This window comes from Amblyraja radiata, chromosome 4, assembly GCF_010909765.2.
Source record: "Amblyraja radiata isolate CabotCenter1 chromosome 4, sAmbRad1.1.pri, whole genome shotgun sequence".
Lineage (NCBI taxonomy): Eukaryota > Metazoa > Chordata > Chondrichthyes > Rajiformes > Rajidae > Amblyraja > Amblyraja radiata.
Window position 1 is genome coordinate 106,156,905 of NC_045959.1, and position 27,602 is coordinate 106,184,506.

Here is a 27,602-nt window from a genome sequence, read left to right on the forward strand (position 1 = left end):
CAAAGTTAATGTTTTAATTCGAAGGCCCTTTATCACAAATGGGAAAGAGAGTAGCCAAGATAAATTTCAGTTCTGGAAAGGTTGAGGGAGGGTTGAGTAGGTCAAAGATAAGAGCCTAAATAAAGAACTCCAGATGCCGGTTTACACAAAAGAACACAAAATGCTGGAGTAACTCAGTGGGTCAGGCAGCATCTCTGGAGACCATGGATCGGTGACATTTCGGGTCGGGACCCATCTTAAAAGGGTAGTACAGTGGCGCAGCAGTAGAGTTGCTTCCTTACAGCGCCAGAGTGCCAGGTTCGATTCTGACCACGAATGCTGCTGTACTGTGTTTGTATGTTCTCCTCGTGACCTGCGTGGGCTTTCTCCGGTTTCCTCCCACGCTCCAAAGACGTACAGGTTAGCAGGTTAATTGGTTTCAGTAAAATTGTAAATTGTCCTGAAGTGTGTATAGGATAGTGTTAGTGTGCGGTGATCGCTAGTCGGCATGGACCAGGTGGGCCGAATGGCCTGTTTCCGCACTGTATCTCTAAACTAAAACTAAACTAAACTGACGCATTTCATAATTTTAAAGCCCTGTTCCATGGTACGAGCATTCCAAGAGCTCTCCCGAGTTTGCCCTGATTCGAACTCGGAGATTTATGGTAATGGCCGCTCGTCGGTACTCGGGGCTCTCGTGGACATTTTTCAACATGTTGAAAAGTCTTCACGAGTCTTCCCGTGCTTACCTGCTGTTAGCGAGTCTTCCCGGGTACCTGCAGTTAGTGTTACGAGCCGCTAAGAGACGTCCCCGACTTTGATTTTTTTTAAACTCGGGAGAGCTCTTGGAATTAACTCATACCGTGGGACAGGGCTATTAAATGTCCTCTTGTCTGTTTTATTTGACTATGACTGCCCATGTTACGCTATAGATATATTGCACAATGCAAAGACGTGCAGGTTTGTAGGTTAATTGGCTTCTGTAAATTGTCCCAAATCCGTGGGATAGAACTAGGGTACAAGTGATCACTGATCAGTGCAGACTTGGTGGGTTGCAGGGCCTGTTTACACGTTTCTTCTCTTTTAAAAAATAGCCACTAAGTGCTGAAATAACTCAGCAGGTCAGGCAGCACCTCTGGACAAAAAGGATGGGTGATGTTTCGGGTCGAGTTCCTTCTACAGACTTCCTGCAGAAAAAAAATCATGTTGAAACTCTTCAAATTGATTCACTTAATCAAACATTCTGTGCACAGTAAATTCTCTATCAATTGCACTAGCATAATTATGATCTGTAACAGTACTCATGTAATGGCCAGAAAATTGCATTGAAAGGTTTGTGGTAATCCTTATTATTTGCATATATATATAAAAATGTGCTTCTAACCCAGCACCAACCCCTTTTCAATTCTATTGTGATCTTTGAACTGGCACACAACGGCATCATGAATTATGTGGCAGAGTTAGTTAACATCATATCTACAGATTGTGATTTGTCCACACTGCTGTGTACAAAGATGCCTATTATAATGATCATATATAAAAGTTCATCTGGGCAAACTTAATTCAATGTTTCTGTGTGACTGGATTCTCAGCTACTGTTATGTGCTTTCAAATGATCTAACAGAATTTGATTGTGGTTATTCTGTGACGAAGACTAGAACCACATATGCTCAGTGAGGGTTGTTCTTTGGAGGTTAGCCCCAGGGCATATTACTGTGATATGTTTCAGCAAACTTGACTCTACCTCTAATACTACGTAATGCTGACAGGGGCATGAAAAATATTCTATTTCCAGCACTGACATTTATTACATGGGAATAACTCAATAAAAATCTAAACATACGTTTTTGTTTGCAACCCAAACATGATTTACTGTTAATATTGAAAAATTGCCGCATTCTTCAGAGAACCTTGGTGAGTCTATGCAATGAAATGATAAAATGTGTCAACCTATGGTGAAATATGCAACAGCTCCCAGCACTAAATTGTAGCTTTTTGTAGCTGGTAAAATTGGAACTGATAGTACCTGCAACGTTCAAATAAATTGGCAATATTTTTTCGTCTTTTCTGTGTCTAAACACTCTACTTTTCACAAAGAGAATCCACCACATCTTGTGTTGCTAATTTTAATGGGTTTTATTCCATGGGTAAAATTATGAAAGGCGATCTAGTTGCTCGTTTTAGATAAAAGACAGCGTCAGCAGTCTCGGGCAGTATTTTCGCAAGCTGGAGAACATACAATGCCTTCAATCCAACGAAACAAAGTCAATAGTTTACGTATCAATGTGGCTTCAGTAAATGGCAAGCAGTACTAATGGTAGTTGCTGGAATGTAGAAACAAGGAAATGCAGATGCTGGTTTACCAAAAAAATACACAAAGTGCTGGAGTAATTCCGCGAGTCAGTCAACATCCCTGGAGAACATGGATATGTGGTGTTTAGGGTGGGGACCTTTCTTCAGGTTCTTGGGTCCCGACCCAAAACCTCACTTCTCCATGTTCTCCATGGATGCTGCCTGACCTGCTGAGTTACATTCAGATTCAGATTCAGATTCAAACTTTATTGTCATTGTGCAGTGTACAGTACAGAGACAACGAAATGCAGTTAGCATCTCCCTAGAAGAGCGACATAGAATATGAGCAATAAATAAATATATTTACGTGCATACAGTCATAGTAGTGCAATTATTTTTTTCCTGGTGGAAGGAGTGGCCGGGAGGGGGGGTGATTGGTAATCACCGAGGTACAGTGTTGAGTAGTGTGACAGCCGCAGGGAAGAAGCTGTTCCTGGACCTGCTGGTCCGGCAACGGAGAGACCTGTAGCGCCTCCCGGATGGTAGGAGGGTAAACAGTCTATGGTTGGGGTGAGAGCAGTCCTTGACGATGCTGAGCGCCCTTCGCAGTCAACGCTTGCTTTGGACAGACTCAATGGAGGGGAGTGAGGAACCGGTGATGTGTTGGGCAATTTTCACCACCCTCTGCAGTGCTTTCCGGTCGGAGACAGAGCAGTTGCCATACCATACTGTGATACAGTTGGTAAGGATGCTCTCGATGGTGCAGCGGTAGAAGTTCACCAGAATCTGAGGAGACAGATGGATCTTCTTCAGTCTCCTCAGGAAGAAGAGATGCTGGTGAGCCTTCTTGACCAGAGTTGAGGTATTGTGGGTCCAGGAGAGGTCATCGGAGATGTTGACCCCCAGGAACCTGAAGCTGGAAACACGTTCAGTACTTTGTGTCTTTTTTTGGTAGCTGCTGGAAATATGGCTGCAGTAAATAATGTGTAAATTGTATAGAGATGGCGGGAGAATACATTGGAGTCCTTAGTATTGACTCTCAGTACATGATGTCATTGAGTCATAGAGTGTTACAGCGTGGACACAGTTTTGCTCTCCAAATTTGAGGAAGGACATTCTTGCTATTGAGGGAGTGCAGCGTAGGTTCAGGAGGTTAATTCCCGGGATGGCGGGACTGTCATATGTTGAAAGAATGGAGCGACTGGGCTTGTATACTCTGGAATTTAGAAGGATGAGAAGATATCTTATTGAAACATGTAAGATTAAGGGATTGGACACGTTAGAGGCAGGAAACATGTTTCCAATGTTTGGGGTGTCCAGAACCAGGGGCCACAGTTTAAGGATAAGGGGTAGACCATTTAGAACAGAGATGAGGAAACATTTTTTCACCCAGAGAGTTGTGAATCTGGATTTCTCTGCCTCAGAAGGCAGTGGAGGCCAATTCTCTGGATGCTTTCAAGAGAGAATTAGATGGAGCTCTTAAAGATAGCGGAGTCAAGGGATATGGGGAGAAGGCAGGAACAGGGTACTGATTGTGGAAGATCAGCCATGATCATAGTGAATGGCGTGCTGGCTCGAATGCCTACTCCTGCACCTATTGTCTATTGTCTATTAACACAAATCCTTCGGCCCGACCTGCCCACACCAACCATCATGCCCCATCTACTCTAGTGCCATCGGCCTGCACTTGTCCCATATTCCTCTAAACCTGTCCTATCCCTGCAGCTGTCTAAATGTTTCTTAAATGTTGGGATAGAACCTGCCCCATCTACCTCTTCCAGCAGTTCATCCCATGCACCCACAACCCTTTGTGTGAAAAAGTTACCCCTCAGGTTCCTATTCAATCTTCCCCCCATCACCTAAATCTTTATTCAGTAAGTTTCAATGAGATCTCTCCTCATCCTTCTACATTCCAGCGAGTACAGGCCCAGAGCCATCAAACGCTCATGATATGTGTAGATGCATGAAAGGTGTAAACTTTTTTTGGTATTTGTAGATGCAGTGCCAACTATAAAACAGTAAAACGCTTCCTTCATTAGACTTTAATCGATGTTTCAATCTTATGTACTTCAGGATTGTGACCAGGAGATGATATATGATATGCTCATCAAGATGAAATCAGCTGTCTATTTGCCTGGTGATTTTATATGCAAGAAGGTAATCTTTATTTTTTTTCTCCTGTTCATGTAATAAATTGTATATATTTAGTCAGTTGTGTTCAGTTAGAAAAAGTTTGCCTATCGTTAAATTCAGAATTCACAAATTAACCTAAAACTAAAATCTAAAAATATTTTGACGAAATGCCTTTCAACTGGGCGGCACGGTGGCGCAACGGTAGAGTTGCCACCTTACACTGCCAGCGACCCAGGTTCAATTCTGACTACAGGTGCTGTCCGTACGTAGTTTGTACGTTCTTGCATGGGTTTTACCCGATATCTCCGGTTTCCTTCCATACTCCAAAGACATACAGATTTGTAGGTTAATTGGCTTCAGTAAAGATTATAAATTATCCCTAGGGTAGTGTTGGTGCATGGGGATCGCTGGTCAGCGCGGACTCGGTGGGCCGAAGGGCCTGTTTTCATTAGCATTCATTATAAATTCGGGACGCCAACACGAAAGATCGGGAAATACTATGTTTGTGACAAGATCAAATGTGTGTCAACCTGCTAGTGTGCATTTCAGGGAGACATTGGAAAAGAAATGCTCATCATCAAGTCAGGACAGGTGCAAGTGCTTGGTGGACCAGATGGTAAAAAGGCTCTGGTGACCTTGAAGGCTGGATCCGTATTTGGGGAAATCAGGTAATGCACTGGCTGCTTAGACAGTCAATTGGTGCACAATAATAAATTACTACGTTAATATGCTCAGAGAGAGAAAAAACAAATTTCTCTTGCCTCAAAGTAATTCATGTTTCCAATGATATTAAAAGGAAGGGGAGGGGGAGGGTGTGAGTTTAGTACAGTGTTGAAGTTAAACATTGTTAAATTAGGAGCAATATTTTAATTGGAACAATAGTTCAAAACACTGATCACATCTAGATTTCACGTAGAGATATGTTATGGACACATGCTTCCTCAATCTTGCCATTGAAAAGCAAAATTGGAAAATAACAGAAAGGGCTGACTAAATCTCATGCAGATATTGCAATGAACTAGGGAAAGGGGTTTATTGGACGTACTGTGGCCGAGACGTTAATTTCTATACTTCCACCATCACCCTCTGCTTCCTTCCATGAAGCCAATTTTCTATCCATTCAGCTATACTTTATCTCCATGCGATCTAACCTTCCAGAGCAGCCAACCGTGCAGAACCTAGTCGAATGCCTAGTCGAAATCCATATACACGACTTCTACAGCTCTACCTTCATCAACCTTTTTGGTCACATCTTCAAGAAACTAATTTGTGAGACACGACCTCCCACATACAAAACCATGCTGACTATTCCTAATCAGCCCTTGTCCATCTAATTGCATGTATATGCGTTGACCACCGGGTGGTGCACGTAATGGCCGCCTCGCCAATAGCCTGTCGCGTCGCTTCTCTGTTTTTATTATTTTAAGTATGTCTTACATGTATGTTTCAATGTTCCTTGGTTAGTTTATATGGAGGGGGGGGGGGGGGGGAATAGGGGGATCACTTACCTCGACGGAGATGTGATTTTCTCCATTTCATACCTCCGCCCCCCCCCCCCCCGGCGGCCTAACAACTTGGATTGGTGCGGCCTTTCCTGGAGACCGGCCCGGAGCTTCAAGTCGCTGGTGTGGCGCGGACTTACCATCTCATAGAGGGCGATCCTTTGCCGAGGGTCCGACCGCGGGGCCTGTGGACTTTAACACCGTGAAGCCCACGGTCTCCGGTAAGAAGTGGTCGACTCGGGAGCTCCATGCCAAGGAATGTTCCAATCCATCCCGACACCACCTGATGGGAGGGCCTGGACATCGGACCGTCGGCAACGGCAATTGCGGAGGGTTCAATTCTCCGGCCACGGTGAACAAAGGGGAAGATGACTGAACTTTATTCCCTTCCATCACAGTGAGGAATGTTGATTCCACTGTGGTGGATGTTTATGTTAAATTTTATTTTATGTGTGTATTGTGCTCTTATCACTTAGGCTGTATGGTAACTCAAATTTCACTGCACCTTAGTTGGTTAAGTAACAATAAACCTGATCTTGAACTTGAACTCATCCCTCAGAATACTCTATAACAACTTTCCAACCATAGATGTTAGGGTCACTGGCCAGAAGTTTCTAGATTTTTTTCCCCTGCAGCCCTTCTTGGACACCAGGAATGGCAGCATCCTGCTATTAATTTCAGCAGGACATAACAGCTGCTGAAAATATGTGCTGGACTGTAAATGAATGCAACAGCAAGGATGCAGCTTACATGAGACAACCTTTGCAACTGGGTTTACAGAGGCTGTGTTCTCTGAGTAACTGCTGGCATGGCCTTCTTTTTGCCACTAGATTCTTCAGTGTTCTGCCAGAGCCACATTAAAGATCTCCCATTTGGCAACACACTGACGCAAAAGCATATGTGCAAGCTGAGTTTCGCCAATGCTGATGGTCATATCATTCAGCAGCTGTTTGGCAGGGACGGGTATGTGTTAAACTGGCCAGCACATGTGGTGATCTGTAAATCCACAATTAACCTGGTGTATTAGTGAAGGCCTCCATTGCACAAGAGCTTAGTTTAGTTTCGAGATACAGCATGTATACGGCCCACCGAGTCCGCACTGTCCACCAATCACCCCATACACTAGTTCTATCCTACACTTTACAATTTACAGAAGGAAATTAATCTACAAACCCGCACGTCTTTGGAGTGTGGAATGGAAATCGGAGCACCCGGAAAAAATCCACACGGTCACAGGGAGAATGTGTAAACTCCACACAGACAGCACCTAGGGTCAGGATCGAACCCGGGTCTCTGGCGCTGTAAGGCAGCAACTCTACCAGCTGCGTAACTGTGGCTATTGAGTTCTCATAGAAAGACATTCAAGCAAGCGTGCAAACGATTTCTGTGGACCTTCTAGGCATTTTCAAGCTGTGTTAGTCCAAGATGGCCGACATCTGTTAAACATGCAGGCAGACAAGGTATGGCTGGCTGATGATGCCCAAATACACTGAAGCTGACCTTCAGTTGCCCAGGCAGAAGTGGGTGCAGGACTCAGTACTCACCAGACATTGTTTCTGGAGTGATCATAGTGTGACGTCCTTTGCACAACATAGTACAGCAACAAGATTTAGATGTGCATAGAACATAGAACAGTCCAGCACAGGTACGGGCCCATCAGTCCACAATATGTGCGCCAAATATGATGCCAAGTTAAACTGATCCGCATACAAGATCCATATCCCTAAATTCCTTGCACTTCCAAGTGCCTCTGCAACACCACTACTGCACCTGCCTCCGTGGTAGTGCGTTCCAGGCCCTCATCACTCACAATGTAAAAGAACTTGCTCTGCGCATCTCCATTAAACTTTACACATCTCACCTTATAGCTATGCCCTCTAGTGTTGCACTTTTCCAACCTGGGGAAAAGGTTCTGACTGTCTACCCCATCTATGCATCTCAACATTTCATCTATATTACTAAATCTCTGTTCTTGACCGCTTTTGGCCGTCTGTTCTGTGATTTCGGAGAGAATGCCGCCACCTACGGCCACCATTTTTGGTCACCTCGCTCAGAGCCCCCCTCCGCCGCATGTATGCCGAGGAGTTTTCCCGTCGATGAAAAATGACAGAGATATTAATGTTTTTACAAAATTCACCATTCTCTCTGCTGCCCCTGCTGGAGGGAGGGGGAGGGACTATAAAACCAGGAAGTGGTGTGCCTCAATTAGTCTCTGCAAGATGGAGCTCTGTCAATTAGTCTCTGTCACTCTGAGCTCTGAATGACACTGAACAAATGTCTACATCACTGTGAGTACCCTTAATGTGGTTTGAAAATGAATATATGGTTAGGTTGAAGTAAAAAAGCACTGCCTGCAAATGGTTGTTTGGGTTTGGGTTGAAGTAAAAAGGCACTCTCTCTCTCTCTCGCTCCGCTCCTCTCTCTCCCCACTCTCTCTCCCTATCCCTCTCTCTTTCTCTCACTCTCCCCCCTGTCTCTCTCCCTTTCGCTCTCACTCTCCCCTCCTCTCCCCCCCCCTCCTCCCCCCCTCTCCTCTCTCCCGCCTCTCCTCTTCCCCCTCCTCTCTCCCACCCCCCTCTCCTCTCTCCCACCCCTCTCCTCTCTCCCCCTCTCCTCTCCCCCCTCTCCTCCCCCCTCTCCTCCCCCCCCCTCTCCTCTCCCCCCCTCCCCTCTCCCCTCTCCCCCCCCTCCTCTCCCCCCCCTCCTCTCCCCCCCTCTACCCCCCTCTCCTCACCCCCCCCTCTCCTCTCCCCCCCTCTCCTCTCCCTCTCCCCCCCCTCCTCTCCCCCCCCTCCTCTCCCCCCCCTCTACCCCCCCTCTCCTCACCCCCCCTCTCCTCACCCCCCCTCTCCCCCCTCTCCTCTCTCCCCCCTCTCCTCTCCCCCTCTCCTCTCCCTCCCTCTCCTCTTCTCCACCCTCTCCTCCCCTCTCCTCTCTCCCGCCTCTCCTCTCCCCCCCTCTCCTCTCCCCCCTCTCCTCTTCTCCCCCCTCTCCTCTCCCCCCCTCTCCTCTCCCCCCCTCTCCTCTCCCCCCTCTCCTCTCCCCCCCTCTCCTCTTCTCCCCCCTCTCCTCTCCCCCCTCTCTCCTCCTCTCCCCCCTCCTCTCCCCCCCTCGTCCTCCCCCCTCTCCTCTCCCCTCTCCTCCCCCCTCCTCTCCCCTCCCTCTCCTCTCCCTCTCCTCTCCCCCTCTCCTCTCCCCCCTCTCCTCTCCCCTCTCCTCTCCTCTTCTCCCCCCCCCTCTCCTCTTCTCGCCCCCTCCTCTCCTCTTCTCCCCCCCTTCTCCTCTCCTCCCCCTCTCCTCTCCCCCCCTCTCCTCTCCCCCCTCTCCTCTCTCCCCCCCTCTCCTCTCTCCCCCCTCTCCTCGCTCCCACTCCTCTCCTCGTCCCCCCCCTACTCTCTCTAGTCCCCCCCTCTCCTCTCTCCCCCTCTCCTCTCTCCCCCCTCTCCTCTCCCATCCTTCTCCCCGCCTCCTCTGCTTTCCCCACTCTCCTCTCCCCCCTCTCCTCTCCCACCCTCTCTCCCCCCTCCCCCCTCTCTCTCTCTCCCCTCCTCCCCTCCATCCCCTCACCCACCCTCCCATCCCTCCCTCCCCAAACCCCCTCCCCTCCACACCCCTACCCTCTTCCCTCCACCCTCCCCCCTCCCTCCCCCTCCCTGCTCCCCACCTCTCCCCCTCACACCCCTCTCAGCACCCCCTCTCTCTCCCCCTCACTCTCACCCTCTCTCTCTCTTCCCCTCCTCCCCCACCTTTCCCCCCTCACCCACCCTCTCTCTTCTCCTCCTCTCCACCCCTATCCCTCTTGCCCCTCTCTCTGTGTGTCTCTCTCTCTCTCTGTCACTGCCCCTTCTCTCTCTGCCCTCACCCAACACTGTGCGGCAGCAGCTCCACCACCATGCCACTGTGGTGGACAAGTGTGCCACAATCTTATATTTAATGGCTCCTACCAATGAAGGCAAGCATAGCGTACACCTTCTCAACCAAGTTGATCCCGGTATTATCCTATATTGATAAACTCCACTCATCTGGAAAAAGGTCCTGACCAGAAATGTCACCAATGCATGACCTCCAGAGATGCTGCCTGTCCTGTAGAGTTACTCCAGAACATTGTGTGTGTTTTTTTATTGTTAACCAGCATCTTCAGTTCCTTGTGTCTAGATATCTTGCTTGACTGAGGTAGTTCAGGTTGTGAAGCAGTACCAATGGATGGCAGCATTTCACCGGATGGTGCCCCTCCGTTATATCGGTTGCAGTAAAAGCTGAGGAAACATCTGCTTCTATAACATACTGATCTGGTTGAGAAGGGTCATCTGAAGAAGGGTCTCCACCCGAAAAGTCACCTATTCCTTCGCTCCATAGATGCTGCCTCACCCGCTGAGATTCTCCAGCATATTTGTCCACCTTCGATTTTTTCAGCATCTGCAGTTCTTTCTTAAACATCTAGTTGAGATGATGACTGTGGTGTTCAATGTAATAAGTGGTCCCGAAAGTGCTGCAACGTGGAACAAGCTTCAATAAGATATGTTCAGTGCAATCAACAATGTAATGTGATGTCCAGATTCCCTGCACAAGGCATAATACAAGGTATGCCATGTCGTTTGTTGTCCACCTATTTAAAATATACCAGTGCCACTAAGTTCTGGTTTCAGCAATCCAATCAGCTGCTCTGATATGAGTTGAGTTGAGTTTAATTTATTGTCACGTGTACTGAGGTACAGTGAGAAGCTTTTATTGCATGCCAATCAGTCAGCGGAAAGACAATACATGATTACAATTAAGCCATCCACAGTGTACAGGTACATGGTAAAGGGAACAGCATGAATAACGTTCAGTGCAAGATAAAATCCGGTAAAAACTGATCAAAGATAGTCCGAGGGTATCCAATGAGGTAGATAGTAGCTTTGGACTGCTCTCTGGTTGTTGGTAGGATCATTCAGTTGCCTGGTTACAGCTGGGAAGAAACTGTCCCCGAATCTGGAGGTGTGAATGCCCAGAAGAAGCACGGTAGGTGTCTTTCCTGTGGAGACTGCTGTGTTCCAGAAGTCGGATGTGAAGTATACAGCTCTTGCCTTAATTTCACCTCTTCAATCTACCCTTCAGTCTGAACTGCCAAGCAACTCGATGCTGAGTGATATGGCACTGTGCCCATATGTTTCATTCCATTTCTGCTGAGCAACTAAGCAAATTCAGCACCAGTGAAATTGCTTCCATTGCAACTCTGGGAGATTATCTTTTGCAAAGCACATTCTCAGCGTTTAAAACATTGCTTGATATATGGAGGCATCGACAGGAACTGCTTCTACCCAGTTTGAATGTGCATCTATTGCAATCATGACATTCTTTCCCCATAAATAGAACTACAAAATTCACATGCATCCCGTGACTTGTTTGCATAGGAGCAGAGTTTGAGCTGTGCGACTAGTTTAGTTTAGTGATACAACGTGGAAACAGGCCCTTGGGCCCACCGTGTCCACGCCGACCAACGATCACCTGTACACTAGCTCTATCCAACACACCAGAGACAATTTACAGAAGCCAATTTACCTACAAAACTGCATGACTTTGGAACGTGGGTGGAAGCCGGAACACCCTGAGAAAACCCACGCGGTCACAGGGAGAATGTACAAACTCTGTACAGGGAGCACCCGAGGTCAGGACCAAACCTGGGTCTCTGGCGCTGTAAGGCAGCAACTCTACCACTTCGCCCACTGTGCCACCACTTACAAAATGTAGAATTTGGTGGATTTTGTAATGATCCTAACAGTGTTGGCTTTCTTCTATCGTATCCAAGCCACCAAAAATGAACATTTTGGCAACTTGCTTGATAAAACATAGAAACATAGAAAATAGGTGCAGGAGTAGGCCATTCGGCCCTTCGAGCCTGCACCGCCATTCGATATGATCGTGGCTGATCATCCAACTCAGTATTCCATCCCTGCCTTCTCTCCATACCCCCTGATCCCTTTAGCCACAAGGGCCACATCTAACTCCCTCAACCGAAAGATCTACCTGGATTTCCTAGATTGTCAAAGAATCACATCATTATTGATGTGTAGTTCCCATCTCTTCCCTGATATGATAGAAGTGTGTCATCTTCATATTCTTCTTCTAGATATATTTGTATATCCACTGATGGGGTCCCATATTGGTAGCAAGTTGTCGAATTGTGACCAGAGTATGATCCCATTATCCTGCAGTGCACAATCTCATCCACTAATAGAGTCTCACGTAGAAACGCACTGTCAGCTCACCATATTCACATTCTGAGTGTTGTACAATGCACTCTTGACATTGGTATTGGTATATTATTACAACATGTACCGAGATACAGTGAGAAGTTTTGTTTGCATACTTTCCAGTCAAATGATGCTAGTCAGGATCGAACCCGGGTCTCTGGCACTGCAAGACAGCAACTTTACCGCTGCACCACCGTGCCGCCCTTTTTAATAATCTTATTCTTCCCCCTATCTCCCTCCTTTCATGATTATCATGAGGCCATCTGTAGAAGTTGGTAAGAATCATTGGACACGTGCCAAACTTCCTGCTGAGGAAGTTGAACTCTCGGCCCGAATCGTCACCTATACCTTTTTTCCTTTTCTCCAGAGATGCTGCATGAACTGCTGAGTTACTCCAGCATTTTGTGTCTGTCTTCGGTTTAAACCAGCGTCTGCAGTTCCTCCCTACACATTTCTAGGCTGGTTTTGGTTTGGTCTGAAGCTTGCATGGATGTTCCGAGAAAGAACACTTGTCTCATATAATTGCCATTCCTCGGAGTTTGCTTCCATACATGTTTCCTTCTCGGCTCCGAGCAAAACAAACCCAACTTCCCCATTGTTCCATCCCAGGCAAATTCCCGGTAAATCTCCTCTACCAATGCAGTCAAGTCCTTCCTACAGTATGGTGATCAGAACTGCACAGAGTACAGTAGCTGTTGCCTAAATAATTATTTATATTCTCTAAATGTTCATTTGACAACTTTATAGAACTGAAACCAGCATTCCATTCTATAAACCAGCATCTGCAGTTCCTCCTTACTCATCTTGATATGTTTATTCCTGGCCACAACTTCAAAGTGATTGGATCAGGTCGGGACAAATAGGCAGAGATATTTACACTTAGGAACTTAAAATTCTCCACCATCTTCACCTGGGCGTCATCACTGTTGCATTCCACGTCTCTCCTTTTCAGCATGGACAGCGGCTCCCTGACACCACGTTAGCACATACCACATCCCTAGTTATTAGCCCTCACTATTCCTTCCCCTACAACAGAGACTGCCCCAACTCCCAACATGAAACAATCCAGCAAAACAACCCACTCCAGGTCCACCAGACACAGAACATAACTGCATATTCATATTTCCAACGTTATCGGAGACTAATGCCTTACTCCCAACCTGCATCCATATTAATATCAGGTTTAATGTGATCTGATTTTAATGTTGCCATCTAAACTAACTAATTCATTTTTTGGAAACTGTGATGTGGGAGAAGCTAATGACTAATGATCCGGCTTTTGATTGCTCGGAAAAATCTTAGCCACAGGAGTGTTCCTGCACTAAACTAAACCTGCCACTTACGTCTGATGTCACCACCTCCCACCATGGCCCCAGTATATTTCCCTGGGAGTTGGACAATATTCTGCTTTCTCCATAAGAGTCAGGTGCAGCCCATGGTTTGTAATTGTCCCTGATTACATTTGAACTTTTCCTTTACAAGCTCCAGTGAAATATCGAGAGGAAATAATTAATCACAGTTTTTAATTAACTGCAGTTTCTACTGTGATAATGCTTTCAGGTGCAAGGTTTGCAAATAATCAGTTTATTTTTTGCCCATGTGTACTTGAGTTTGACGTGATTGTATTTATGGAGAGTATTATCTGATCTGATTCGATTGCATGCAAAACAAAATTGTTCACCACACCTTAGTACACATGACAATAATAAGCCGAAACCTAAACATTTCTTGGTCTTGGAAAGCCAGGTAATGTAGGGGTGTGTTGTGCCTCCAGAACGATGGAGTTATGGAGTCCACACTGTGGTTTAGGGAATATTTCTTCTGTAGATAGATACAAAATGCTGGAGTAACTCGGCGGGTCAGGCAGCATCTCTGGAGAAAAGGAATAGGGGACATCTTGGGTCGAGTCACTTCTTCAGATGCCTCGACCCTGACTAAATCTCAACTATGTCTATAACTATGACTATGTCTTGACTAAATTAATTAGTTATTTTAGGAGGCAACATTAAAATAATTTCACATTAATTCTGATATTAATATGATGAACGTTGGGAGTGAGCTTCAGACCTTTAGTGTCCGATAACAAGTTGGATAGGCTTGGATAGAGTGGATGTGGAGAGGGTGTTTTCCACTAGTGGGAGAGTCTAGGACTAGAGGTAATAGCCTCAGAATTAAAGGACGTTCTTTTAGGAAGGCGATGAGGAGAAACTCATTTCGTCAGATGGTGGTGAATCTGTGGAATTCTTTGCCACAGAAGGCTGTGGAGGCCAAGTCAGTGGATATTTTTAAGGCAGAGATAGATTGATTTTGAATTAGTAGGTTATGGGGAGATGGCAGGAGAATAGTGTTAGGAGGGAGAGATAGATCAGCCATGATTGAATGGCAGAGTAGACTTGATAGGCCAAATGGCCTAATTCTACTGCTATCACTTATGATCTAATGACCTTATGATCCGAAACGTCACCTATTCATTTTCTCTAGAGATGCAGCCCGACCCGCTGTGTTACTCCAGTATGTTGTGTCTCTTTTTGGTGTAAACCAGCATCTACAGTTCCTTCCTACATGCCAGTTCTTTAGACTCTTGGTGAAGGTGGTTGAGGAAGATGCTGCCAATGACTTTCCTGTGGCAGATGACAGGGAGATCTCATTCTTTACTGCAGTCAGATTGTTTCTCCTTATTAAAGCTGAAATGTCATATTATTCCATTTTAATAAAATAAGCTTGTTTAAAAGTAATTATGATACAAGCCTGCATGGCTATCACATTAATATTAAATGTAGCAGTTACAGTAATTAGATACAATAGAGCAATTATTTAATATATTCACTCTCTTTGCCGAATTTCCTTCAAAATGGATTCCATGGATGTTTAAGTGTTATTTTGGGCCATAACTAATTGACAAAATATTGTTTCAAAGCAATAAATATTGATAATCACCTTGAATTAGTCCAATTTTCAGCAGAGAAGCTTTACTTCAACTGACTGTGAGTAATTTAATTGTTATTTGACCATTGTTAGAACTTGAATGACATTTTATGGTGACAATATGATGGCATATAGGGCGCAGAAACAGGCCCTTCAGTCCAAATTATTCATGCTAACCAAGATGCCCCATCTACACTAGTTCATGATTAGTACGGGTGTCAGGGGTTATGGGGAGAAGGCAGGAGAATAGGGTTAGGAGGGAGAGATAGATCAGCCATGATTGAATGGCAGAGTTGACTTGATGGGTCGAATGGCCTAATTCTGCTCCCATTACTTATGACCTTATGACCTTCCTGCCAAAACAGATGGGTACATTCTCTAGCCAACATACCAGGGCACACCCTGCCTGTTAGGTCCTGGTCTTTTCTCGCCTCCAGCTCTTCACCACCTTTTTCTCTAGAGATGCTGAGTTACTCCAGCACTGTGTCTATCTTTGGTATAAACCAGCATCTGCAGATCTTTGTTTCTACATAAAAGTGCACGTTGGCACAGTGGTAGAGTTGCTGCCTTCCAGCGCCCAGATACCGGGTTCAATCCTGACCACGGGTGCTGTCTGTTCTCCCCGTGACCTGCACGAGTGTTCTCCGAGTGCTCCGGTTCCCTCCCACACTCCGAAGAAGGTTTGTCGGTTAATTGCCTTCGGCAAAGTAGTAAATTGTCCCTAGTGTGTGTAGGATAATGTTAGTGTGCGGGGATCGCTGGTCGGCACGGACTCTGGGCCTAAGTTCCTGTTTCCGCGCTGTATCTCTAAACTAAAAAACTAAACCAAGTGGAATAGGCTGTGTTTGTGTTCAGTAAGTTCGCACAGGCCAATTTCAGGTTAACTGAGCGACCATTAGCCCCATCACCTCACACACAATTATGCTGCCCCATTATTATTCTGATCCATTGCGGTCACCTACCCCGATTACACTCGTCATTTCTTGTGCTTGTGCCGACATCACAGATCAATTATCTTCTAGTCTCTGTTGCTATCAAGAATTGATGAGCTTTTACATTAGTATGTAGATTGATTGTGATTGATTGCATGTACATTGGCGATTTGTCAATGCACTGATATGCATTATTAACATCGAGACAGTCGACTACCACCTTGTAATGTGTTTGTCTGCATCTCTGACGATAGGAACAACAAAACACAAGACACGATAATATTGCAGAGAATTTAGGAGAATAAAATATTAGAACAATCTGCAATGAAAATGGTGCTGTGCTGCATTTCCATTTAACATCGCTTCAGGCCTTTATACTCCATTTGATTCACTGGCTGAAATGAATAGTTTATTTCACTTAATGAAAATGTAGAGATGGTGAATGAAGCACAAGCTGTAATTGACCTTTTGTGGCAGTCTTTTAGCCGCAGGCGGAGGCAATCGACGGACAGCCAAGGATTCACAAACTTGTTTACTTTAGACAAAAAGACTCTGAATGAAATTCTGCTGTATTATCCAGATTCTCAGAAGATCCTTAAAAGGAAGGCCAAGTAAGTAAAAATTACAACAAAATTACAAATAAAACACAAAGTGTACGCTTGTGCCATAACACCAGGATAAGTGCTCAACCAAGAAAACCAAGCCCCCAAGCCAAAGAACTGATTATACACTTACGCTAGGGACAATATCTAACTCAATATGCAATAATCAGCTACCTGCATGTTAACAAGCACATAAAAATTCATCCTGTAGATGCAAGTACAACTTTGGGTTGTCAAGTGGGCACCTCACTCCACTGGTATTTCATTGAGTTAGGCCCATGATACCTCGGGAAGGCTCAACGTTGTTCCTGGCATTCGCACATGCACCCCCACCCCCCCCCCCCCCCCTTCATTACCTGCTCTCACCATCTATGCTGCCAGTATCTACTAAAGAAAGGACACTACAGACGATTAATTCACTCAAACAAATGCTAAACACTCGCATCCTGTCTTCCACTTATCCTAACCCACCATTAAACAGTTGTAGTGCCACAAATATCAACCTTGCATAAAACCAGGATATGCTTTCACAGTATACACTTACAAAGATATACACACACACATACACTTCCCTTTCTGCCCCCAGCTGACACTATTTCTTCTCCACAAAATTCACCCACTGTCTTGCTCCGCTGCCTCTAACATCTCTTTTACGGACTGACGCAAACTCTGATCCACAAATTCCTTTGTGGAATCAAATGTGCTGAATTATTACCACCGGGAGGACAAATCATTCCACATCTAAATTTATGCACGAATTCATAGTTCAATTTTGGAGCCTTTTGAGTTGAGTTTGAGTTTAGTTTATTGTCACATGTACCGAGTTATAGTGAAAAACTTTTGTTGCATGCTGACCAGTCAGCGGAAAGGCAATACATGGGGGTTACAATCGAGCTATCCACTGTGTACACATACATGATAAAGGGAATAACGTTTAGTGCAAGGTAAAGCCCAGTAAAGTCAAATCAAAGGTAATTCGAGGGTCTCTGATGAGATAGATAGTAGCTCAGGATTGGTCTCTAGTTGTTGGTAGGATGGTTCAGTTGCCTGATAAGAGCTGAGAAGAAACTGTCCCTGAATCTTTACGTGTGATCCTTTTCACTCTTCTATGGAGATTAGAGGATCTTAAGATGAGAGGGGCAAAATTTAAATGGAGATGTTTGCGGCAGATTTTTTGTTTACGCAGGGAATGATGAGTACCTGGAACGTATTGCCAGGGGTGGTGGTGGTGAAGGCAGATAAAACAGTGGCATTTTAGAAGCTTTTAGATAGGCACATGGTTATGCAGGGATGTGGATCACGTGCAGGTGGAGGAGCTTAATTTATCTTGGCATCATGTTTGGCATGAACATTGTGGGCCGAAGGGCCTGTTCCTATCCTGTACTGTTTTCTCGATAATAAAGATCATCTTCCACAAGATAGACACAAAAAGCTGGACACAAAAAACTCAGCGGGACAGGCAGCATCTCTGGATAAAAGGAATGGGTGACGATTCGGGTCGAGACCCTTCTTCAGACTGAGATTCTGGGGAGAGGGAAACAGAGATATGGAGGGGTAAGGTGTCAAAACGAGAGAAATCTTCCACAATCCAACTTCACTGCCAAGTTTAGACAGAACCCAAAAAAACACAATTTAATTCACATGTACAAGGAATGACCCAATACATTTGGGTTGTGGCATGTTGTAATCAAGTACATAAGCTGCACATTACATTGTGCCTCAGTGTTTTACAATACAATACAATACCATTTATTTGTCATTTGAACCTCACATGAGGTTCAAACGAAATTTGGTTTCTGCAGTCATACAAGAAAAGAACCAAGACACACACCAACACAATTTACACAAACATCCATCACAGTGAATCTCCTCCTCACTGTGATGGAAAGCAAAGTCTTGTCTCTCCCCTGCTCTCCATTCTTCTCCTGATGTCAAAGTCAAAGCCCCCGGCGGGCGCTAGCAAGTCCGCAGCCATTTAAAGCCGCGCGGGGCGATGTAAGGCCCTGCTCCGGGTCTTGATGTTGGAGCCCCCGGCGGATGCTAGCACGTCCGCGGCCATTTAAAGCCACGCAGGGCGATGTAAGGCCCCGCTCCAGGTCACTTTCAACCCCGCAATTCAGGCGGGAGAAGTCGTCGTTGCCGGTGCCCCACAAAGCGGTCTCCCACCGGGGACCCGCGAGCTCCCGGTGTCACCATCCACCGGAGTCGGGTCGCAGCCGCGCGCCACCGCAGCTCTCCACGCACCGAACTCTCCACGCTCCGAAGCCGGCCAGCTCCATGATGGTAGGTCCGCAGCTCCGCCGGCTCCGTGACTTGAGCCCCCAGGTCATTCCGGTTGGAGGCCGCTCCACGGTGCTAGGCCCCAACGACAAAGGAGACCCGACAGGGAAAAGGTCGGGTCCCTGTGCAGGGAAGAGATTTTAAAGTTTCCCCCGCCCCCCCACACATACACATTTAAAAGCCCACTACAAACTATACACTCAACGGGACCAAAAAAAAAAAAAAAGACAGACAGACTGCAGAGGCCGCTGCGACGTCGGTCGCGCCGCCCACCCACATCCTCTCCATGTAGCAGCTCCATCTTTACAATTCTATATTGTTGTTCATGTCATTCATTTTATTACATCAAGGCTTAAACTCATATTTAGCTACTTTTAAAAGCTGCAAAACAAGTTGATGAATGTGATAAAGCAAGCTTCAGGTTTTATAGAAAAAGTCATGGAATTAAAAAAATAGACAATAGACATTAGGTGCAGGAGTAGGCCATTCGGCCCTTTGAGCCAGCACCGCCATTCAATGTGATCATGGCTGATCATCCACAATCAGTACCAAGTTCCTGCCTTCTCCCCATATCCCGACTCCGCTATTTTTAAGAGCCCTATCTAGCTCTCTCTTGAAAGCATCCAGAGAACCTGCCTCCACTGCCGTCTGAGGCAGAGAATTCCACAGACTCACCACTCTGTGGAAAAAAAAATACTAACTACTTGGTTAGACTGCCATTTGAACAAGGGTGAAGACAAGTGTTAGAGACAAGTTCAAAATTACAAATGTTTCAACAAGTTAAATGTGTATGTACGTAAATTGTAAAGGAATAATCTCACTGATCAATATGTAAAAATATACTTCACTGTACCTTGGTTCACATGACAATAAAAGACCCATTGAACCATTCAGTAAAATGTTTCCATTTACCATAAATACATTAGGGGGAAAAGGGTAACTAGAGAGAGAGTGGGACCTCTCAGGAATAAATGCGGTCACCTCTGTGTGGAGCCACAGGTGATGGGCAAGGTCCTAAATGAGTATTTCTCCTCTCTTCACCGAGAAGAAAGACAGTAGGACGGAGGAAATTGGAGCATTCACTGGAAGTGTCACGAGAGCAGTCAGGGTTACCGTCGAGGAAGTACTGAAGGTACTGTTGTGTTTGAAGGTAGACAAATCTCTGGGGCCTGATCAGATATATCCAAGGACATTGCGGGAAACTAGAGAAGAAATTGCGGGAGCCCTGGTTGAAATTTATGAGTCGTCCTTAAATACAGGACAGGTGTCAGAGGATTGGAGGGTGGCAAATGTTGTGCCTCTTTTCAAGAAGGACTGCAGGGAAAATGCTGGGAACTATAGGCCGGTGAGCTTAACATCTATAGTTGGTGAGTTCCTGGAGAGTATTCTGAGGGATAGGATATAGAGGCATTTGGATGGGCAAGGGCTGATTGGGGATAGTCAGCAAGGTTTTGTACGTGGGAGGTCATGTCTCACAAATCTGATTGATTTTTTTTGAAGACCTGAGCAAAAAAGTTGATGATGGCAGAGCTGTAGATGTTGAATACATGGACTTTAGTAAGGCGTTCGACAAGGTGTCGCATGGTAGGCTGCTCTGGAAGATTAGATCTTATGGGATCCAAGGAGAGATAGCTGAATGGATAGCAAATTGGCTCCATGCAAGGAAGCAGAGGGTGATGGTGGAAGGTTGCTTCTCAGGCTGGAGGCCTGTGACTAATGGTGTGCCTCAGAGTTCGATGCAGGGCCCATTACTGTTTGTCATCTACATCAATGATTTAGATGAGAACATACTGGGCAAGATTATCAAGTTTTCTGATTTTGTAGTAAATGCCTACTCTTTTCTGTGTGCTTAAGCAAAGCAAGAATTTCATTGTCCTGTACAGGGACACATGACAATAAACTCACTTGAACTTGAACTTGAACTTGATACAAAAGTTAGTGGTTTTGCAGATAGTGAAGATGGTTGTGAACGATTGCAGCAGGATCTGGATCGATTGGCCAGATGGGCGGAGGAATGATTGATGGTATTTAATGCAGAGAAGTGGGAGGTGTTGCATTTTGGGATGATGAACAAGGGCAGGACCTACACAGTAAATGGTAGGCCTCTAGGTGTTGTTGTAGAGCAGAGGGATCTAGGAGTACAGGTGCATGGTTCCATGAAGGTCGAGTCGCAGGCAGATAAGGAGGTCAAAAAGGCTTTAGGTACTTTGGCCTTCATCTGTCAGAGAATTGAGTACATAAGTTGGGAGTTCATGTTGCAGTTGTATAAGACGTTGGTGAGACTGCATTTAGAATATTGTGTTCAGTTCTGGGCACCATGTTATAGAAAAGATATTGTCAAGTTTGAAAGGGTTCAGAAAAAATTTACGAGGGTGTTGCCAGGACTAGAGGGTGTGAGCTATAGGGAGAGGTTGAGTAGGCTGGGTCTCTATTCCATGGAGCGCAGGAGGATGACAGGGAATCTCGTGGAGCTGTACAAAATCATGAGAGGAATAGATCGGCTAGATGCACAGTCTCTTGCCTCGAGTAGGGGAATCGAGGACCAGAGGACATAGGTTCAAGGTGAAGGGGAAAAGATATAATAGGAATCTGAGGGGTAGCTTTTTCACACAAAGGGTGGTGGGTGTATGGAACAAGCTGCCAGAGGAGGTAGTTGATGCTGGGACTATCCCATCGTTTAAAAAACAGTTGGACAGGTACATGGATAGAACAGGTTTGGAGGGTTATCGACCAAGTGCAGGCAAGTGGGACTAGGGTAGCTGGGACATTGTTGGCCAGTGTGGGCGAGTTGGGCCAAATGGCCTGTTTCCACTCTGTAGTACTCTATGACTCTATTTAGATAGGAACTTATCAACATACAGTAGTTTTTTTTAATTGTACCTATTGATAAGTCTCTAACTAAGGGCAGGGCAAACTTCAAAATAAATTACAGCAGAGTTGTGGGAAACAGACAAAATTGCAGAAAAATAACATTTATTTTCCACTAATTGTGGTAGTTTTGCAAAGTCAGGAGAAAGGAAGGATAATGATCCCCAGGGAAGCCAGGATGGAGGTGAGAAACTCGAGAAAAGAAAAACAAGAGATACCAGGAGGTCAGACAATTGTAATAGAGGTTTGATATCACAGTATTAACAATTTTAACAATAGAATAGCCTATATTGGCTGAAATGTGTTTAGAACTTTATCAGATAGGATCAAGTAATTCCAGACACTCAATAAAGGAACGTATTAAATAATTTATAACAAGCGTTACCATTCATTGCTTCAATCATGAAATAAGCTTTTCATCTACTATATATTCTCCCAGAGTAGTCTCTCTTCAGACTTTAGACTTTAGAGATATAATGCAGAGGCATTGTATCCCACCGAGTCTGCGGTGACCATCTATCACCCCATGCACGAACACTATTCTACACACTAAGGACAATTTACAATTTAACTGAAGCCAATTTACTTACAAACTTTTACGTCCTTGGAGTGTGGGAGGAAACCAGAGGAGCCAGAGAAAACCTTTAGACAATGATTATTTTTAATTATATTATTGTGGACCTTCTCAGATGCTATCATAAGTTGTAAATATTGTTTTACACAGCTAATTATTATTAGATATATTACAAGCAATGTGATTGCTTGTGTGGTTATTTCATCAGTAAATAAGTTATGTGTTATAAAGTGTACTGTATATAATGTGTTTACTTCATGTGTAAGTGCATTGTAACGATGCATCACGCAAAATTGTGAGGAATTAATTAATTTACCGCAGACCTTAAATACACCCTCTTCCATCTATGAATTTCTATAGGATGTATTGATTCTTCCATCAGTCGGGAAGTCTCCGTAGAAACAGACTGACCCTCATCATAAAACCCCGGATGCCTGAACATGACTCCTGACATCACACTGCAATATCGCGAGGGAGAGGTCACTCTCATTCTAGGCTGTGAATTAACTGAACTGTGAGTCTGCAATGTACTTGCAATAAATGATGTGTTAGCCCTTAATGAAAATGAAATGAAAATGAAATGAATTGTTTGGCCTGCCCTGTGCTTGAAACTGCAATGGAAATACAATTTAAATGCAGTAAGCTGTTTGGCCTGCCCTGTGCTTGAAACTGCAATGGCAATAGAAATGAAATGAAAATGCAATGAGCTGTTTGGCTTGGCCTGCCCTGTGCTTGAAACTGCTATGGCAATGGAAATGAAATGAAAATTCAATGCGCTGTTTGGCTTGGCCTGCCCTGTGCTTGAAACTGCAATGGCAATGGAAATGAAATGAAAATGCAATGAGCTGTTTGGCTTGGCCTGTCCTGTGCATGAAACTGCAATGGCAATGGAAATTAAATGAAAATGCAATGAGCCGATTGGCTTGGCCGGCCCTGTACTTGAAACTGCAATGGCAATGCAAATGAAATGAAAATGCAATCAGCTGCTTGGCTTGGCCTACCCTGTGCTTAAAACTGCAAAGGAAATGAATTAAAATGCAATCAGCTATTTGGCTTGGTCGGCCCTGTGCTTGAAACTGCAATGGCAATGGAAATGAAATAGAGAAGTTACGGATAGAATAAAACTAAAAGAAAAGATGTGAAACACTGCAAAGAGTAGCCAGAATCCAGAGGATTGGGAAATTTTCATATGACAACAGAAGGAAATAAAACGAGCAATATGGGTTGAGAAGATGAAGTACGCGGGAAAGCTGGCCAGGAATATAAAGAAGGACAGTGAAAGCTTCTTTAGATATGTTAAGGGAAAAAGAGTAGCAAAGTCAAATATGGGTCCCTTGACGGCAGACACAGGTGAAATTATTATGGTAACAAGGAAATGGCAGAAGAGTTTAACAGGTACTTCGGATTTGTCTTCACTAAGGAAGACACAAACAATCTCCCAGATGTACTGAAGGACAGAGGGTCTAAGGGGTTAGAGGAACTCAAAGAAATTGTCATTAGGTGAGAAATAGTATTAGATAGGTTAATAGGACTGAAGGATGATAAATCCCTAAGGCTAGTGGAATCAAGGGATATGAGGAGAAGGCAGGCACGGGTTATTGATTGGGGACGATCAGCCATGATCACAATGAATGGCGATGCTGGCTCGAAGAGCCAAATGGCCTCCTCCTGCACCTATTTTCTATGTTTCGATGAAATCAAAATGCAATCAGCTGTTTGGCTTGGCCTGCCCTGTGCTTGAAACTGCAATGCCAATGCAAATGAAATGAAAATGCAATCAGCTGTTTTGCTTGGCCTGCCCTGTGCTTGAAACTGCAAAGGCAATGGAAATGAAATGCAAATGCAATCAGCTGTTTGGCTTGGCCTGCCCTGTGCTTGAAACTGCAATGTTCATTTCACTTCCATGAAAATGCAATGAGCTGTTTGGCTTGGCCTCCCCTGGCTTGAAATCGCAATGGCAATGGAAGTGAAATGAAAATGCAATCAGCTGTTTGGCCTGCCCTGTGCTGAAACTGCAATGGCAATGGAACTGAAATGAAAATGCAATGAGCTGTTCGGCATGCCCTGTGCTTGAAACTGCAATTTGCAATGGAATTTAAGTGAAAATGCCATGAGCTGTTTGGCCTGCCCTGTGCTTGAAACTGCAATGGCAATGGAAGTTAAATGAAAATGCAATGAGCTGTTCGGCCTGCCCTGTGCTTGAAACTGCAATGGCCTCAGTGACTGAGCTGCCAGCCCACCAGGCCTCAGTGACTGAGCTGCCAGCCCACCAGGCCTCAGTGACTGAGCTGCCAGCCCACCAGGCCTGAGTGACTGAGCTGTCAGCCCAAGAATCCATTCGGCCCACAATGTCCATACTAGCCTTCTGGAAACCAGTCCCTTCCGCCCACAACACCCATACTAGCACTCCAGAAAGCCCCCCCTCCCCCCCCCCCCACCCCCACTGGCCACCAATATTGGAATTGGTGGAGAGGTGGAATGTTGCATTGGGGGACCAGCCCTCCCGTATGAACATGGGACCCAATGGGTCCCACTTAGTCTAGATATCTATCTATATTACTAAAAGTCTGTTCTTGACCGGTTTTGGCCATCTGTGCTGCGATTTCCGAGAGAACGCCGCCACCTACGGCCGTCATTTTTGGCCACCTTGCTGAGAGCCCCCCTCCGCCGCATGTGTGCCGAGGATTTTTCCCGTCGATTAAAAATGACAGAGATATTAATGTTTTTACGAAATTCCCCATTCTCTCTGCTGCCCCCGCTGGCGGCAGGGGGGAGGGACTATAAAACCAGGAAATGGTGTGCCACACAGTCTCTTCAAGATGGAGGAAGGCAGAGGGTCACGTTTCTCTGAGCTGTGAATAACACTGAACACATGTCTACTCAAATGTAAGTGCCCTTAGTGGTTCTAAAATGCTTGCAGAATGTGTATTGGTTCTAAAGCTTGCAAAAAAATGTCTATTGGTTCTAAAGCTTGCAAAAAAATGTCTATTGGTTCTAAAGCTTGCAAAAAAATGTCTATTGGTTCTAAAGCTTGCAAAAAAATGTCTATTGGTTCTAAAGCTTGCAAAAAAAATGTCTATTGGTTCTAAAGCTTGCTAAAAATGTCTATTGGTTCTAAAGCTTGCTAAAAATGTCTATTGGTTCTAAAGCTTGCAAAAAGTGACTCTGTTGGTTCTAACACTTGCAAAAAGTGTCTCTATTGGTTCTAAAGCTTGCAAAAAATGTCTATTGGTTCTAAAGCTTGCAAAAAAATGTCTATTGGTTCTAAAGCTTGCAAAAAAATGTCTATTGGTTCTAAAGCTGGCAAAAATATGTCTATTGGTTCTAAAGCTTGCAAAAAATGTCTATTCATTCTAAAGCTTGCAAGAAAAATGTCTATAGGCTCTAAAGCTTGCAAAAAAAATGTCTATTCGTTCTAAAGCTTGCAAAAACATGTCTATTGGTTCTAAAGCTTGCAAAAAAATGTCTATTGGTTCTAAAGCTTGCAAAAAAATGTCTATTGGTTCTAAAGCTTGCAAAAAAATGTCTATTGGTTCTAAAGCTGGCAAAAATATGTCTATTGGTTCTAAAGCTTGCAAAAAATGTCTATTCATTCTAAAGCTTGCAAGAAAAATGTCTATAGGCTCTAAAGCTTGCAAAAAAAATGTCTATTCGTTCTAAAGCTTGCAAAAACATGTCTATTGGTTCTAAAGCTTGCAAAAAAATGTCTATTGGTTCTAAAATGGTTCATACTAGCGTTCCAGAAAGCCCCCCCCCCCCCCTCCCCTCCAAATGGTGGCATGAAGTTGAACGGCACTACTTACTGCAAATGGTGGCTTGGGTGTGGCTTGGGTGTGGCTTGAAGTTGAAAGACACCACTTACTGCAAATGGTGGCATGAAGTTGAAAGGCACTACTTACTGCAAATGGTGGCTTGGGTGTGGCTTGAAGTTGAAAGACACCACTTACTGCAAATGGTGGCATGAAGTTGAAAGGCACTACTTACTGCAAATGGTGGATTGGTTGCTTTGGCTTGAAGTTGAAAGGCACTACTTTCTGCAAATGGTGGCTTGGGAGCTTTGACTTGAAGTTGAAAGGCACTACTTCCTGCAAATGATGGCTTGGGTGTGGCTTGAAGTTGAAAGGCACTACTTACTGCAAATGGGGGGGCGTGGGTGCATTGGCTTGAAGTTGAAAGGCACTACTTATTGCAAATTGTGGCTTGAAGTTGAAAGGCACTACTTACTGCAAATGGTGGCATGAAGTTGAAAGGCACTACTTACTGCAAATGGTGGCTTGGTTGCTTTGGCTTGAAGTAGAAAGGCACTACTTACTGCAAATGGTGGCTTGGGAGCTTTGACTTGAAGTTGAAAGGCACTACTTACTGCAAATGATGGCTTGGGTGTGGCTTGAAGTTGAAAGGCACTACTTACTGCAGATGGTGGCTTGGGTGCAATGGCTTGAAGTTAAAATGCATTACTTACTGCAAATAGGGGCGTGGGTGGATTGGCTTGAAGTTGAAAGGCACTACTTAATGCAAATTGTGCTTGAGGTTGAAAGGCACTACTTACTGCAAATGGTGGCTTGGGTGCTTTGGCTTTAAGTTGAAAGGCACCACTTACTGCAAATTGTAGCTTGGGTGCTTTGGCATTAAGTTGAAGGGCACTGTAAATGGTGGCATGAAGTTGAAACGCACTACTTACTGCAAGTGGTGGCTTGGGAGTTTTGGTTTGAAGTTGAAAGGCACTACTTACTGCAAATGGTGGCTTGGGAGCATTGGCTTGAAGTTGAAAGGCACTACTTACTGCAAATGGTGGCTTGGTTGCTTTGGCTTGAAATTGAAAGGCACTACTTACTGCAAATGGTGGCATGAGGTTGACAGGCACTACTTACTGCAAATGGTGGCTTGGGTGAATTGGCTTGAAGTTGAAAGGCACTATTTACTGCTAATGGTAGCATGAAGTTGAAAGGCACTATTACTGCAAATGGTGGCTTGGTTGCTTTGGCTTGAAGTTGAAAGGCACTACTTACTGCAAATGGTGGCTTGGGAGCTTTGACGAAGTTGAAAGGCACTATTACTGCAAATGGTGGCTTGGTTGCTTTGGCTTGAAGTTGAAAGGCACTACTTACTGCAAATGGTGGCTTGGGAGCTTTGACGAAGTTGAAAGGCACCTCTTACTGCTAATGGTGGCTTGGGTGTGGCTTGGGTGTGGTTTGAAGTTGAAAGGCACTACTTACTGCAAATGGTGGCTTGGATGCAATGGCTTGAAGTTAAAAGGCATTACTTACTGCAAATGGTGGCTT

At 44.9% G+C, this 27,602-nt stretch overlaps 1 protein-coding gene across 1 annotated transcript in view; it reads left to right on the forward strand.

Moving 5' to 3' along the window:
• cngb3 (cyclic nucleotide gated channel subunit beta 3) overlaps nucleotides 1-27,602 on the forward strand; it is a 107,117-nt gene that overhangs the window by 62,301 nt on the left and 17,214 nt on the right. The window contains 4 exon segments of the mRNA XM_033020407.1: nucleotides 4,345-4,428; nucleotides 4,954-5,072; nucleotides 16,474-16,508; nucleotides 16,511-16,607. Coding sequence (XP_032876298.1) covers nucleotides 4,345-4,428; nucleotides 4,954-5,072; nucleotides 16,474-16,508; nucleotides 16,511-16,607 — 335 coding nt within the window.